Source organism: Mchenga conophoros, linkage group LG9, assembly GCF_057382185.1.
Source record: "Mchenga conophoros isolate Kocher_MC1m ecotype Shallow Benthic linkage group LG9, M_conophoros_male_GT1.1, whole genome shotgun sequence".
Lineage (NCBI taxonomy): Eukaryota > Metazoa > Chordata > Actinopteri > Cichliformes > Cichlidae > Mchenga > Mchenga conophoros.
The window spans coordinates 34,270,738-34,286,474 of record NC_140534.1 but is presented as its reverse complement, the minus strand read 5'-3'; the positions used below and the strand labels follow the sequence as shown (position 1 = coordinate 34,286,474).

The 15,737-nt window shown below is 43.4% G+C and overlaps 1 protein-coding gene across 1 annotated transcript in view; it reads left to right on the top strand.

Annotated features, from left to right (window-relative positions):
• LOC146567748 (uncharacterized) overlaps positions 1-15,737 on the top strand; it is a 38,749-nt gene that overhangs the window by 6,659 nt on the left and 16,353 nt on the right. Inside the window, exons 2-6 of the mRNA XM_085287742.1 lie at positions 2,541-2,646; positions 7,443-8,109; positions 10,009-10,100; positions 12,185-12,599; positions 14,508-14,599. Of these exons, the coding sequence (XP_085143868.1) occupies positions 2,629-2,646; positions 7,443-8,109; positions 10,009-10,100; positions 12,185-12,599; positions 14,508-14,599 (1,284 nt within the window). The 5' untranslated portion in view covers positions 2,541-2,628. The remainder of the gene's footprint in view (positions 1-2,540; positions 2,647-7,442; positions 8,110-10,008; positions 10,101-12,184; positions 12,600-14,507; positions 14,600-15,737) is intronic.

Here is a 15,737-nt window from a genome sequence, read left to right as displayed (position 1 = left end):
AGTGAGAACTTTGAAGATGAAACGAGGCTGGGTCTTCCAACATGACAATGATCCAAAACACACCGCCCGGGCAACAAAGGAGTGGCTCCGTAAGAAGCATTTGAAAGTCCTGGAGTGGCCTAGCCAGTCTCCAGACCTCAACCCCATAGAAAATCTGTGGCGGGAGTTGAAAGTCCGTGTTGCTCGGCGACAGCCCCAAAACATCACTGCTCTCGAGAAGATCTGCATGGAGGAATGGGCCAAAATACCAGCTACTGTGTGTGCAAACCTGGTAAAGACCTATAGTAAACGTTTGACCTCTGTTATTGCCAACAAAGGTTATGTTACAAAGTATTGAGTTGTAAAGCAAATCAAATCAAATCAAATTCAAATTTTATTTGTCACGTACACAGTCATACACAGTACGATATGTAGTGAAATGCTTGGACAACTGCTCGTGACCTAAAGAGAACAAAAAAGGAAAAGGCTATGAATAAGATAGGAAATAAATATGAAAAATTAAAAAGGGTAAATTTAACTAGGAAGGAATAAAATATAAATTAAGGTTAAAAATGAAATAACTGTACAACACAAATTAGAATGAAGGGTAAATTTAACTGGGAAGAATAAGATAAAGATAAATATATAAATTAAAGTTGAAAATAAAATAACTGTACAACAAAATACACAATACACAATATAGAACTATATAAGAATGTATGAAGAAATCTAAATATAAATAAATATATACACAATAACAGCAGCTGTACAAGTATTAACCGGAAATGAAGAATATAGTGACCAGTGTTGTGCAAAACCAAAGTCCAGAAAGTCCAGTGTGTGTGTAAGAATTGTATTTTTGTTATTGACCAAATACTTATTTTCCACCCTGATTTACGAATAAATTCTTTACAAATCCTACCATGTGGATTCATGGATTTTTTTTTTTCACATTCTGTCTCTCACAGTTGAAGTGTACCTCTGGTGCAAATTACTGACCTCTGTCATCATTTTAGGTGGGGGAACTTGCACAATCGGTGGCTGACTAAATACTTTTTTGCCCCACTGTATGTCAGCATAAAAATATGTAGCATTAAGAAAAAAAAAAAAATTTCCAACATAAATGAAGACAGGAAACTAAACAGCAGTGACGTTTGTAGGGTTACTGAAGTTGGGCTAGCTGGTATATAATGATGTGCTACGTGATTGCTAGCGACACAGCTATGTTAGCATAACATAAACAGTGAAGCTGGAGGACGAACACTAACACTTTTCCACTTATAAAAGTTAACGTGAAGTTTCCTGATGGTTAGAGACAAATGCAATCGCATGGCAGGATGCTATAAACGGACCAAACTTCAGTCAGGAGAACAACTGAGATAATCCATCCACATTACGAAGTTAGCCATTAATATACTGCAACAACATAGGAATAGAGCAGCTGTGATAGAATACAGCATTAAGGAATCAATGGTACAGAAGTGGAGGAAGCAAGAAGAATGAGTTTAATAAGGTTTGATTTCTCTGACTGCTTTGTTTCACTTAATGTGCCTTATAATCCCGTGCACCTTATGGTCTGAAAAATACGTATTTGCAATTTTATTTGCCACACTGCAGTTTAATGTTGCAAAGCACTTCTTTTTAACTTCAGTGGATATTATACATGGTTATGCTCAGGATATGTCAGCACATTTCTACTGGAAATTTGCATTTGCACTGTTAAATTTTTATATAGCTTTAATGTACATAAAAAAACAGCTGCTTGTTTAAGTGAAAATAAATGGATGGGGGGTAGGGGGGTGGGGGTTGCGCTAGTAAAGTTGTGGAGTTGTATTTCGTCTCGCATCAATTATATCGTCAGTTATATCGTTATCGCAAATTGTCAAATCTATATCGTGATAAATATTTTTGGCCATATCGCCCTGCTCTAGTGCTTGGAAATGTTGTAGGTGGCTGAGTTTATGTTGCTACCAATGAGTCTGAGTGGGACTCCTTTTTTATGGATCTATGGAAGTTCATATATACAGGGTGTAGGGCTGCCACGATTAGTCGACTAGTCACGATTATGTCGACTATCAAAATCGTTGACAACTGATTTAATAGTCGACGTGTCGTTTGAAGCTTTGTAAGATCACAAAAGATGCAGGAATAAGTAGCAGGATTTAAGAGTGTAATCACGGACTGAAACAGAAGATGGCAGCACTGCACATACAAGGATGCCAGCTGCCGTTAAACCCCGAAGAAGTAGTAGAAGCTGTGTCCCAGAATTCATAGCGCAACCCAGCTCAGTTTCCAACAATGGCGGCAGCTAGTTAGTTTTAATATTATTCTTATTATTCTTTCTGGGTCACAAAATAAACGTTTAACATATTTTCAGGCGAGAATGTAGCTGTGTAAACCTCAAATATCTTTTCAAGTTCTTGTAGGCAGCTGATGACTTTCTTTTTGTAGTTGCTTCTGGGGTTTCACCTTGAAGCTTCATAGGTATTGTTGTCACTGAGTGTAGTAATGTTAATTTGCTCTGCTTCTTCTTGTCAGGGACACATACTTTTGTGTCCCAGCTGAGTAACAGGAGGAGAAGAGTCTGGTGGAGCAGCAGAGGAACAGTTTCAGCCATTTGGACTCAGCTCAGCCACTACAGAGGAAACAATGACTTCAACACAAAAGGTGAGAAAAATATCTCAGTTACACTGTTATTGAAACTGTGTGCACAGCTGGTTGTTATCAGCAGCTTTATCTTTTTCATCCTGGGCTCCTCCATACAATACAGAATCTACGTTCACAAACAAAAACCACAGAAGTTACAAGGAAATACAAAGATCATTTTTAAAAAATATTTTTTGGGGGATTTCTCCATAGTAGCAGACAATGACAAAAGGAAAAAGTACACAAGAACCAGAACAGAACAAAATAGAGCTCAGGCAATACAAAGTTCTGAGGCACATACAAGGCAGTTGAGGTAAACCACAACCCCACTAGGAATCAAAACAAACCAATAAGACCAATATTCAGGCAAATTAATTCAGTTTGGGAAAGCCCCGTAGCAAGGAGGATGACCATACAGGTCCAACGTATTTCAGATATGGGTCCCAGGTTCTGTGGAAAGAGTCCAAGGTGAAGTTGAGCATACAAGTTATATATTCATTGGGAATACAGTCCACAGTGTTATGCCAGAATTTCTTAGTTGGGATTGCTGGCCTGCCCCAGAGGAGCAGGATATTCTTCCTGGCCGCAAAAGATAACAGCTGGAACAGTCTCTTGTGCTTGCCTTTGATAACCGAATTGTCCATTACTCCCAGTATGAGACAGAGAGGGTCCAGAAGAACAACAGAAAAGATCATATTTTATCAGCACACACTGAAACAACAATATCATCAGCTGAACTAAGAATTGTTTATTTATATTTCCTATCACTTTATAGCTTCACATAAAGACGAGCATGTACACAGCAATGTGTTAGATGTTTTATACCTAAGAGACAAATATTGTTTTTTTTAATATGTTGGCATTACTAAATCTGTCTGAATGCTTACAAATATGGGTACAAATTTCTTACAGGCTGTGAAAACTGTTTCTGATAGAATGAAGAGTAGACTGGTATATTAAATATTCCTTTATTGGGTGAGAAAATCAAACCATGTCATAACTGCTTTAAGTCATACAGAATAGATATCAGAGGCTTAAACAGGCTGACTTCTGCTAAATGGGTCAAACTGGGCAGAAAGTATACAAACACATAACATCCTTATACAGGGAGTGCAGAATTATTAGGCAAATGAGTATTTTGTCCACATCATCCTCTTCATGCATGTTGTCTTACTCCAAGCTGTATAGGCTCTAAAGCCTACTACCAATTAAGCATATTAGGTGATGTGCATCTCTGTAATGAGAAGGGGTGTGGTCTAATGACATCAACACCCTATATCAGGTGTGCATAATTATTAGGCAACGTCCTTTCCTTTGGCAAAATGGGTCAAAAGAAGGACTTGACAGGCTCAGAAAAGTCAAAAATAGTGAGATATCTTGCAGAGGGATGCAGCAGTCTCAAAATTGCAAAGCTTCTGAAGCGTGATCATCGAACAATCAAGCGTTTCATTCAAAATAGTCAACAGGGTCGCAAGAAGCGTGTGGAAAAACCAAGGCGCCAAATAACTGCCCATGAACTGAGAAAAGTCAAGCGTGCAGCTGCCAAGATGCCACTTGCCACCAGTTTGGCCATATTTCAGAGCTGCAACATCACTGGAGTGCCCAAAAGCACAAGGTGTGCAATACTCAGAGACATGGCCAAGGCAAGAAAGGCTGAAAGACGACCACCACTGAACAAGACACACAAGCTGAAACGTCAAGACTGGGCCAAGAAATATCTCAAGACTGGTTTTTCTAAGGTTTTATGGACTGATGAAATGAGAGTGAGTCTTGATGGGCCAGATGGATGGGCCCGTGGCTGGATTGGTAAAGGGCAGAGAGCTCCAGTCCGACTCAGACGCCAGCAAGGTGGAGGTGGAGTACTGGTTTGGGCTGGTATCATCAAAGATGAGCTTGTGGGGCCTTTTCGGGTTGAGGATGGAGTCAAGCTCAACTCCCAGTCCTACTGCCAGTTTCTGGAAGACACCTTCTTCAAGCAGTGGTACAGGAAGAAGTCTGCATCCTTCAAGAAAAACATGATTTTCATGCAGGACAATGCTCCATCACACGCGTCCAAGTACTCCACAGCGTGGCTGGCAAGAAAGGGTATAAAAGAAGAAAAACTAATGACATGGCCTCCTTGTTCACCTGATCTGAACCCCATTGAGAACCTGTGGTCCATCATCAAATGTGAGATTTACAAGGAGGGAAAACAGTACACCTCTGAACAGTGTCTGGGAGGCTGTGGTTGCTGCTGCACGCAATGTTGATGGTGAACAGATCAAAACACTGACAGAATCCATGGATGGCAGGCTTTTGAGTGTCTTTGCAAAGAAAGGTGGCTATATTGGTCGCTGATTTGTTTTTGTTTTGTTTTTGAATGTCAGAAATGTATATTTGTGAATGTGGAGATGTTATATTGGTTTCACTGGTAAAAATAAATAATTGAAATGGGTATATATTTGTTTTTTGTTAAGTTGCCTAATAATTATGCACAGTAATAGTCACCTGCACACACAGATATCCCCCTAAAATAGCTAAAACTAAAAACAAACTAAAAACTACTTCCACAAACATTCAGCTTTGATATTAATGAGTTTTTTGGGTTCATTGAGAACATGGTTGTTGTTCAATAATAACATTATTCCTCAAAAATACAACTTGCCTAATAATTCTGCACTCCCTGTATGTTCATATACTTATTTTTAAGGATTCGCGCGATTGCAGAGTGAAAGCAAAAAACGAGCGCAAATTCAAACGTGATTTCAATATGTCACATATTGACAGTGGCTCACCGATGCCAATGACATAATTACCCAGCTACATTTCCGAAAGAATGCAAAAGCATTGACATATATTTTTCCTTTCTATGACAGCCCAACGGGCAGGGCAGAGATAGATTTTGGTAGCCCGACTGGAAAAATCGCTAGCCCCGGGACGTCGGGCTAGCTATTTTGCGAGCCCTGGATGTAACACTATAGATCAACTTAGCTCAGAATATATAAAGCATATAAACAATTACAGCAATATGATGCAACTGTTAGGATGCCTGGGTCGTTGACCCAGGGTTTTTGAGTTTATTATATTATTTATCATCTCTAGTCTTTGGTTTCTTTGAGTTCTGTCTTATGGTTTATGTCTCTGTCTTTTCTAGTTGCTCTGTCTCCCCTGTCAGCTGTATCCCCTTGTCTAGTTCGCGTCTCTGTGTATCCTTAGTTGCTATATCCCCGTGTCCAGTCAGTGTCTGTGTCTGCCCTGGTCCCACGTCTCTGTTCCCTCTGTTGCAGTGCCTGCATGTGAGTCTGTGTCTTTAGTTCAGTCTGTGTTATGTTTCCTGTTTTACTTTGAAAGTCCGTGTCTCATGTATATGCGTCTGGTTTTGCTTCCTTTGTCTCGTTAGACCTGATTTGCCCCAGCTGTGTTTCCCTCCTGTTACCCATTCCCTGATTGCTCCCTCTGTGTATTTAAGCCCTGTGTTTCTCTGTGTCTGTGTCGTGGTCTACCCTAATTTATGCTGTGTGTGCTGTCTGCCTGCTCATGTATGTTTATTTGGATTTTTGGATTTTTGTTACGTTTGCCAGCAATAAAAGCTGAGTTTTGAAATACACTTTTGCCTCCGAGTGTCTGCACTTTGGGTCCTCCTTACCACCACTCCTGCCTGCACACAGCCCAAACGTGACAGAAGACCACGACCAGAACATGGACCCCGCAGACTCTTCAGCTTTTGAATTCAACACTGAGATGGTGCGGATGATTAAGCTTCTTGGCCGCATTGCTCAGGCCAATGATTTGAGGACTATGGCAGTTAGGCTAAGTGCCATAGATGCTATCATTCGGAGCAACCCTCGGCTTACTCAGCTTTCTACGGACACTGTGCTGGGCAGCTCCATAGCTGCCTGGAGGGAGCAAGTCAGGGCTGGCGAGCTTGCTCTCTCTACCTCCACTTCTTTACCGCCGCTCCAGGACAACACACACTCACCACCTGCCTCATTGCTACCACAGACTTCCTCTCCTTCCTCATGCAGGCCGGGACCTTGTTCGCCTGTCCATTCGCCTGCCTTTTTCCTGGCGGCTATGTGGTCGGAGGATGAGGAGGAGGTCTCTACATTTCTCCACCGGTTCCTGTTCCCTCGTCTAGAAGGAAGCGACGCCACCGTCACTCCTCTCCTCGGTCATCCATCCAGCAACCAGCCTCCGCTGGAGGGTCCGAGGGGCCCGTCCAGCAACCAGCGTCCGCTGGAGGGTCCGAGGGGCCCGTCCAGCAAGCTGCCTCTGCTGGAGGGTCCGAGGGGCCCGTCCAGCAAGCTGCCTCCGCTGGAGGGTCCGAGGAACTGCTTCAGCCGTCTGTTCCTGCTGGAGGGTCCGAGGGGCCCGTCCAGCAACCTGCCTGGCAGGTCGCCGCACTGCTACAAACTGGATTAGTAGTGGTGGTTTTTCTTTCACATAGGGTTTTAGGTAGCACCTCGTTTCCTGACTTAGATTGTTTTGTTTGTTATTTTGGCCTGTGTTCACCCCGGACTTAACATTTCAGTGTAGACACAAATAAACCACCGTTCACTTCAAAGATTGGCTTCTGGGTATGATTTGGGGGACCCGGGTGGGGTCACTTCCTTTCTTACCCTTATGTTATGGTCCTGTACCCCTAGACTGGGGAACAGCACACCTACAATGTCTCCAAAAAGTCGATTCTGTCCAGATTGGACAAGCTTAAAAACACACCAAGTCATCCACCTACAATGTGTTTGTTGACATCTTGGATCCCACTAATGGAGGCAGTTTCAGTTTAGTCCATGACTGCATTTCACTCACTGCCTCTGTTTGTATCTCTGTCACTGCAGGACCAACACGGAGCGAGAAGTCAGCGCTCTCAGGAGGCCGACAAACCTCACAGAAGAAAGGGAGAGAAAAAATACAGCTGTGATGAGTGTGGGAAGAATTTTACCCATCTTGGAAACTTTAAAGCACACCAACTGGTCCACAGTGGAGATAAACCGTACAGATGTGACTTGTGTGGAAAACGTTTTACCCAGAAAGGACACCTAAAATCACACCAGCTCATCCACAGTGGAGTTAAACCATACAGCTGTGAGTTGTGTGGAAAGTCTTTTACCCACCCTGCAAGCTTAAAAACACACCAAGTCATCCACGGTGGAGTTAAACCATACAGCTGTGAGTTATGTGGAAAGTCTTTTACCAACCCTGCAAGCTTAAAAACACACCAAGTCATCCACAGTGGAGTTAAACCATACAGTTGTGAGTTGTGTGGTAAAGCTTTTACTTGCAGTGGTAACTTACAGCGTCATCAACTCATCCACTCTGGAATCAAGGCGTACAGCTGTGGTCAATGCGGTAAAGCTTTTGCTCGGAGTAGCACCTTACAACGTCACCAAGTCACTCACTCTGGATTTAAACCGTACAGCTGCGACTTGTGTGGAAAGTCTTTTAACGATCCTTCAAACTTGAAAAAACACCAACTCATCCACAGTGGAGTAAAAGTGTACATAGGTGAGTTTTTTGTAAAGTCTTTTACCCAGGCTGGAGGCTTAAAAAGATACCAGTTCATCCACAGTGGACTTTAAGCGTATCCTTAGACTGGGGCTGAAAATAAAGTGGGGCTTGTACGCTCTTTTTGTTTGCCATTTTTTTTTTGCTCATTGTGTTTTGTAGGTTTCCTTCAGCTTTTGGTTGGCAGCTTTCTTGTGGTGTAATGGGTAAACTAGCTGTAATTACTTTGATGTGTGTTATTTTGCACATCAACCCACCATGGCTAAGTTGGATCGATGCACCAAGGCAGATTTGTTGTTGGTGGCAAATTTTTTAATGTTGGTGTCCTCTTGAATCCAAAAAAGGCAGAAATTAAGCAGTGTCTGGCAGAGCAGATGGTGGAAAAAGGGGTAATTGCGAAGGTGAAACTTCGACCGGTTGATGCGTCTGGAGGTTTGGTGGTGGATGGAGGCTCCTGCTGCCGTTCAAGTCCCAAACATTATCCTGGCCAGACAATTACCAGAATTGATTACGGATGATCTTAAGCTTGCCCTTTGCCTGAAAGAGGTGGAGCTTTAGGCTAAAGCCAAAGAAGTTGAGCTACTGCATCTCCGAATAAGGCCTATGGAGCAATGTTACCTCTACCCCATTGAGTAAAAATGTGAGTAAAACTTGACTGATTCTCCTCTGACCAGTTTGATGCAAGAAAGCAAATTGCCTTAGTGCCACCTTTCAGAGAAAGTAAGGTTGACTCTTACTTTAATGCCTTTGAACGCATCGCAACCACTTTAAAATGGCCCAAGGACGTGTGGAGTTTGTTGTTGCAGTACAAATTGGTGGGGAAAGCACAAGAAGTGTGCACGAGCTTATTCATTGATCACAGTCGGGATTATGAAATTGTGAAATCCACTATTTTAGTGTTTTCTGAGTTAGTTCATGAGGCATGTTGCCAAATGTTTCGGTCCTGCGAAAAATCTGCCAACCAAACACATGTAGATAAGTTTGATAAGTAGTTAGGTGCAAGTAAAGTGAAGGATTTTACTTAGCTAAGACAATTGGTTCTGTTGGAAGAATTCAAAACGTGTCTTCCAAAAAATGTTGTTATGTACCTCAATGAGCAAAAGGTGGATTCAGCTGCTGTTCCGCAGATGAGTTTCTGTTGACCCATTGCGCTACATTTTCAGCTGTGTGAATATACTCCGTTGTCTGCGCCTGCGAGGAGCTTAAGGGTTTCTCCTGCACATCAAACACACCCTGATCCAGTTCCCATGAACGTTCGTGAATGCTTTTATTGCCATGACACCAGCCATGTCATTGCTAATTGTCTATCACTTCGTCCCTAAGAGCAAACTCAAACCTGGAGAAAGCCAAAGAGTGTTGGTTTTCTCCAGGTTTGAGTCGGTTGGTCTCTATGCCTAATCCCGTCGGATCCTCCGGACCTTTCTTTTCAAAAGCGTTCGCCTCACCTACTGGAAAAGAGGAGGATCGTGTGCTGATTGTGATTTTGTGTGACACTGGGGCTACCAAGTCTCTCATTTTGGATAGCGCGTTGCCTTTTTCTAGTAACTCGTTTTGTGGTGCTGATGCTCTCGTGTGGGGAGTGGATATGTATGTGTGTGTCACGGGCTCCGCTACACAGCGTTTTCCTACAGTCACCTCTCGTTTCGGGCCTGGTAGCAATTGGGGTGCGCCCTCGCTTGCACGTACAGGCGGTTACTATTATTCTGGGGAATGATCTAGCAAATGGAAAGATTTTCCCAATCTCCGAGGTAATTGAAAACCCCATCGATGATTTGGTTTTTGTTTCTGAATCTGCTGCTGGCAGTCTGCCCTCTGTTTTCCCTGCCTGTGTCGTCACATGTGTGTATAAGCGCAGATACAGTGATGTTGATTTGTCTGACTCTTTCCCGTGTTCTGAAGATGATCCTGTGAAAGCTGAGCCACCTGTGGAAAAAGAAGAAAAATGTGTGTCTGATAGCCTGCTACCTGCTACACCTGACCTGTCTATTGAGGTAAGCAAAGCAGATTTTGTCCATGTGCAACAGAATGATCCAACTCTGGCCAAATGTTTACTTGCTGTAAATTCCAACGAGCAAACCCCCATGTTTACAGCATTGGCAACAACGTGTTAATGCGTAAATGGCACCCTCCCTCATCAAGTGATCTTGGGTGGAATGTATTTCAACAGGACATGGACAGTGTAGACACAAATAAACCACCGTTCACTTCAAAGATTGGCTTCTAGGTATGGTTTGGGGGACCCGGGCGGGGTCACTTCCTTTCTTACCCTTATGTTATGGTCCTGTACCCCTAGACTGGGGCACAGCACACCTACAGTGGGGCAAAAAAGTATTTAGTCAGCCACCGATTGTGCAAGTTCCCCCACTTAAAATGATGACAGAGGTCAGTAATTTGCACCAGAGGTACACTTCAACTGTGAGAGACAGAATGTGGAAAAAAAAATCCATGAATCCACATGGTAGGATTTGTAAAGAATTTATTCGTAAATCAGGGTGGAAAATAAGTATTTGGTCAATAACAAAAATACAACTCAATACTTTGTAACATAACCCTTGTTGGCAATAACAGAGGTCAAACGTTTACTATAGGTCTTTACCAGGTTTGCACACACAGTAGCTGGTATTTTGGCCCATTCCTCCATGCAGATCTTCTCGAGAGCAGTGATGTTTTGGGGCTGTCGCCGAGCAACACGGACTTTCAACTCCCGCCACAGATTTTCTATGGGGTTGAGGTCTGGAGACTGGCTAGGCCACTCCAGGACTTTCAAATGCTTCTTACGGAGCCACTCCTTTGTTGCCCGGGCGGTGTGTTTTGGATCATTGTCATGTTGGAAGACCCAGCCTCGTTTCATCTTCAAAGTTCTCACTGATGGAAGGAGGTTTTGGCTCAAAATCTCACGATACATGGCCCCATTCATTCTGTCCTTAACACGGATCAGTCGTCCTGTCCCCTTGGCAGAAAAACAGCCCCATAGCATGATGTTTCCACCCCCATGCTTCACAGTAGGTATGGTGTTCTTGGGATGCAACTCAGTATTCTTCTTCCTCCAAACACGACGAGTTGAGTTTATACCAAAAAGTTCTACTTTGGTTTCATCTGACCACATGACATTCTCCCAATCCTCTGCTGTATCATCCATGTGCTCTCTGGCAAACTTCAGACGGGCCTGGACATGCACTGGCTTCAGCAGCGGAACACGTCTGGCACTGCGGGATTTGATTCCCTGCCGTTGTAGTGTGTTACTGATGGTGACCTTTGTTACTTTGGTCCCAGCTCTCTGCAGGTCATTCACCAGGTCCCCCCGTGTGGTTCTGGGATCTTTGCTCACCGTTCTCATGATGAGATCTTGCGTGGAGCCCCAGATCGAGGGAGATTATCAGTGGTCTTGTATGTCTTCCATTTTCTGATAATTGCTCCCACAGTTGATTTTTTCACACCAAGCTGCTTGCCTATTGTAGATTCACTCTTCCCAGTCTGGTGCAGGTCTACAATACTTTTCCTGGTGTCCTTCGAAAGCTCTTTGGTCTTGGCCATGGCGGAGTTTGGAGTCTGACTGTTTGAGGCTGTGGACAGGTGTCTTTTATACAGATGATGAGTTCAAACAGGTGCCATTCATACAGGTAACGAGTGGGGGACAGAAAAGCTTCTTACAGAAGACGTTACAGGTCTGTGAGAGCCAGAGATTTTCCTTGTTTGAGGTGACCAAATACTTATTTTCCACCCTGATTTACGAATAAATTCTTTACAAATCCTACCATGTGGATTCATGGATTTTTTTTTTTCACATTCTGTCTCTCACAGTTGAAGTGTACCTCTGGTGCAAATTACTGACCTCTGTCATCATTTTAAGTGGGGGAACTTGCACAATCGGTGGCTGACTAAATACTTTTTTGCCCCACTGTACAATGTCTCCAAAAAGTCGATTCTGTCCAGAGTGGACAAGCTTAAAAACACACCAAGTAATCCACCTACAATGTGTTTGTTGACATCTTGGATCCCACTAATGGAGGCAGTTTCAGTTTAGTCCACGACTGCATTTCACTCACTGCCTCTGTTTGTATCTCTGTCACTGCAGGACCAACACGGAGTGAGAAGTCAGCCCTCTCAGGAGGCCGACAAACCTCACAGAAGAAAGGGAGAGAAAAAATACAGCTGTGATGAGTGTGGGAAGAATTTTACCCATCTTGGAAACTTTAAAGCACACCAACTCGTCCACAGTGGAGTTAAACCGTACAGATGTGACTTGTGTGGAAAACGTTTTACCCAGAAAGGACACCTAAAATCACACCAGCTCATCCACAGTGGAGTTAAACCATACAGCTGTGAGTTGTGTGGAAAGTCTTTTACCCACCCTGCAAGCTTAAAAACACACCAAGTCATCCACGGTGGAGTTAAACCGTACAGCTGCGACTTGTGTGGAAAGTCTTTTAACGATCCTGCAGACTTGAAAAAACACCAACTCATCCACAGTGGAGTTAAAGTGTACATAGGTGAGTTTTTTGTAAAGTCTTTTACCCAGGCTGGAGGCTTAAAAAGATACCAGTTCATCCACAGTGGACTTTAAGCGTATCCTTAGACTGGGGCTGAAAATAAAGTGGGGCTTGTACGCTCTTTTTGTTTGCCTTTTTTTTTTTGCTCATTGTGTTTTGTAGGTTTCCTTCAGCTTTTGGTTGGCAGCTTTCTTGTGGTGTAATGGGTAAACTAGCTGTAATTACTTTGATGTGTATTATTTTGCACATCAACCCACCATGGCTAAGTTGGATCGATGCACCAAGGCAGATTTGTTGTTTGTGGCAAATTTGTTTAATGTTGGTGTCCTCTTAAATCCAAAAAAGGCAGAAATTAAGCAGTGTCTGGCAGAGCAGATGGTGGAAAAAGGGGTAATTGCGAAGGTGAAACTTCGACCGGTTGATGCGTCTGGAGGTTTGGTGGTGGATGGAGGCTCCTGCTGCCGTTCAAGTCCCAAACATTATCCTGGCCAGACAATTACCAGAATTGATTACGGATGATCTTAAGCTTGCCCTTTGCCTGAAAGAGGTGGAGCTTTAGGCTAAAGCCAAAGAAGTTGAGCTACTGCATCTCCGAATAAGGCCTATGGAGCAATGTTACCTCTACCCCATTGAGTAAAAATGTGAGTAAAACTTGACTGATTCTCCTCTGACCAGTTTGATGCAAGAAAGCAAATTGCCTTAGTGCCACCTTTCAGAGAAAGTAAGGTTGACTCTTACTTTAATGCCTTTGAACGCATCGCAACCACTTTAAAATGGCCCAAGGACGTGTGGAGTTTGTTGTTGCAGTGCAAATTGGTGGGGAAAGCACAAGAAGTGTGCACGAGCTTATCCATTGATCACAGTCGGGATTATGAAATTGTGAAATCCACTATTTTAGTGTTTTCTGAGTTAGTTCATGAGGCATGTTGCCAAATGTTTCGGTCCTGCGAAAAATCTGCCAACCAAACACATGTAGATAAGTTTGATAAGTAGTTAGGTGCAAGTAAAGTGAAGGATTTTACTTAGCTAAGACAATTGGTTCTGTTGGAAGAATTCAAAACGTGTCTTCCAAAAAATGTTGTTATGTACCTCAATGAGCAAAAGGTGGATTCATTGTGTAAAGCTGCTGTTCCGCAGATGAGTTTCTGTTGACCCATTGCGCTACATTTTCAGCTGTGTGAATATACTCCGTTGTCTGCGCCTGCGAGGAGCTTAAGGGTTTCTCCTGCACATCAAACACACCCTGATCCAGTTCCCATGAACGTTCGTGAATGCTTTTATTGCCATGACACCAGCCATGTCATTGCTAATTGTCTATCACTTCGTCCCTAAGAGCAAACTCAAACCTGGAGAAAGCCAAAGAGTGTTGGTTTTCTCCAGGTTTGAGTCGGTTGGTCTCTATGCCTAATCCCGTCGGATCCTCCGGACCTTTCTTTTCAAAAGCGTTCGCCTCACCTACTGGAAAAGAGGAGGATCGTGTGCTGATTGTGATTTTGTGTGACACTGGGGCTACCAAGTCTCTCATTTTGGATAGCGCGTTGCCTTTTTCTAGTAACTCGTTTTGTGGTGCTGATGCTCTCGTGTGGGGAGTGGATATGTATGTGTGTGTCACGGGCTCCGCTACACAGCGTTTTCCTACAGTCACCTCTCGTTTCGGGCCCGGTAGCAATTGGGGTGCGCCCTCGCTTGCACGTACAGGCAGTTACTATTATTCTGGGGAATGATCTAGCAAATGGAAAGATTTTCCCAATCTCCGAGGTAATTGAAAACCCATCGATGATTTGGTTTTTGTTTCTGAATCTGCTGCTGGCAGTCTGCCCTCTGTTTTCCCTGCCTGTGTCGTCACATGTGTGTATAAGCGCAGATACAGTGATGTTGATTTGTCTGACTCTTTCCTGTGTTCTGAAGATGATCCTGTGAAAGCTGAGCCACCTGTGGAAAAAGAAGAAAAATGTGTGTCTGATAGCCTGCTACCTGCTACACCTGACCTGTCTATTGAGGCAAGTAAAGCAGATTTTGTCCATGTGCAACAGAATGATCCAACTCTGGCCAAATGTTTACTTGCTGTAAATTCCAACGAGCAAACCCCCATGTTTACAGCATTGGCAACAACGTGTTAATGCGTAAATGGCACCCTCCCTCATCAAGTGATCTTGGGTGGAATGTATTTCAACAGGTAGTTGTATCACAAAGGTTCCGACCCCAAGTAATCAGTCTTGCACATGACAGTTTCTCTGGACATTTAGGAATTAGAAAAACCATCGTATTCTGCATCACTTTTTGTGGCCAGGGTTAAAAACGGATGTAACTAGGTACTGCCGCTCCTTTCACCTTTATCAGGTCAGTGTAAAACCAACCAAGTTATTCCTCCCGCTCCATTGCATCTGATCCCGGCTTTAGGGGAACCATTTCAGCACATACTCATTGATTGTGTAGGACCGCTTCCCAAAAACAAAGTCAGGACGTTAGTATATTTTAACTTTGATGTGCGCCGCCACACGCTTCCCCGAGGCTATTCCGTTCCTCACTGTTAAAGTCAAAGCTGTTGTCAGAGTGCAAGTGAACTTTTTCTCCGCTTTCGGTTTGCCAAAATCTGTTCCAACAGACCGAGGGTCAAACTTCAGAGGGCCTGGTGGCGCCAGTGTCCGGCAGCCTCGCCTCTGTCAGTGCGCCCCAGGGTGGCTGTGGCTACAATGTAGCTTACCATCACCAGTAGGGATGGGTATCGTTTAGGTTTTATCCGATACCGGTGCCAAATCGGTACTTTTGAAACGGTGCCGGTGCTTAAACGGTGCTCAAACCGGTGCTTAAAGAATGGAGAACACAAACTTTGTCCAAAAACCTCTCATGTTCAGCTGTTTTGTTTTTTTTTTTGTAAAAAGATAACAATGTTAGCCTTTTCTGCAGCTATAGGGCATATATGGTATCACTCTTGGCTGGAAGCAGTGCTTAAACAATGGAAAAAAAACACAAACTTTGTCCAAAATCCTCTCATGTTCAGCTGTTTCCCACTTTTTCTTTGGTCATTTTAGCCTTTTTGTCCAGGGTGAAGGGAGTATCTGCCATCAAACAAGAGGACAGCCGCATGTAGCTATGATGATGTTTGCTAGTTCACCTTACATGCATTAATGTAATAAC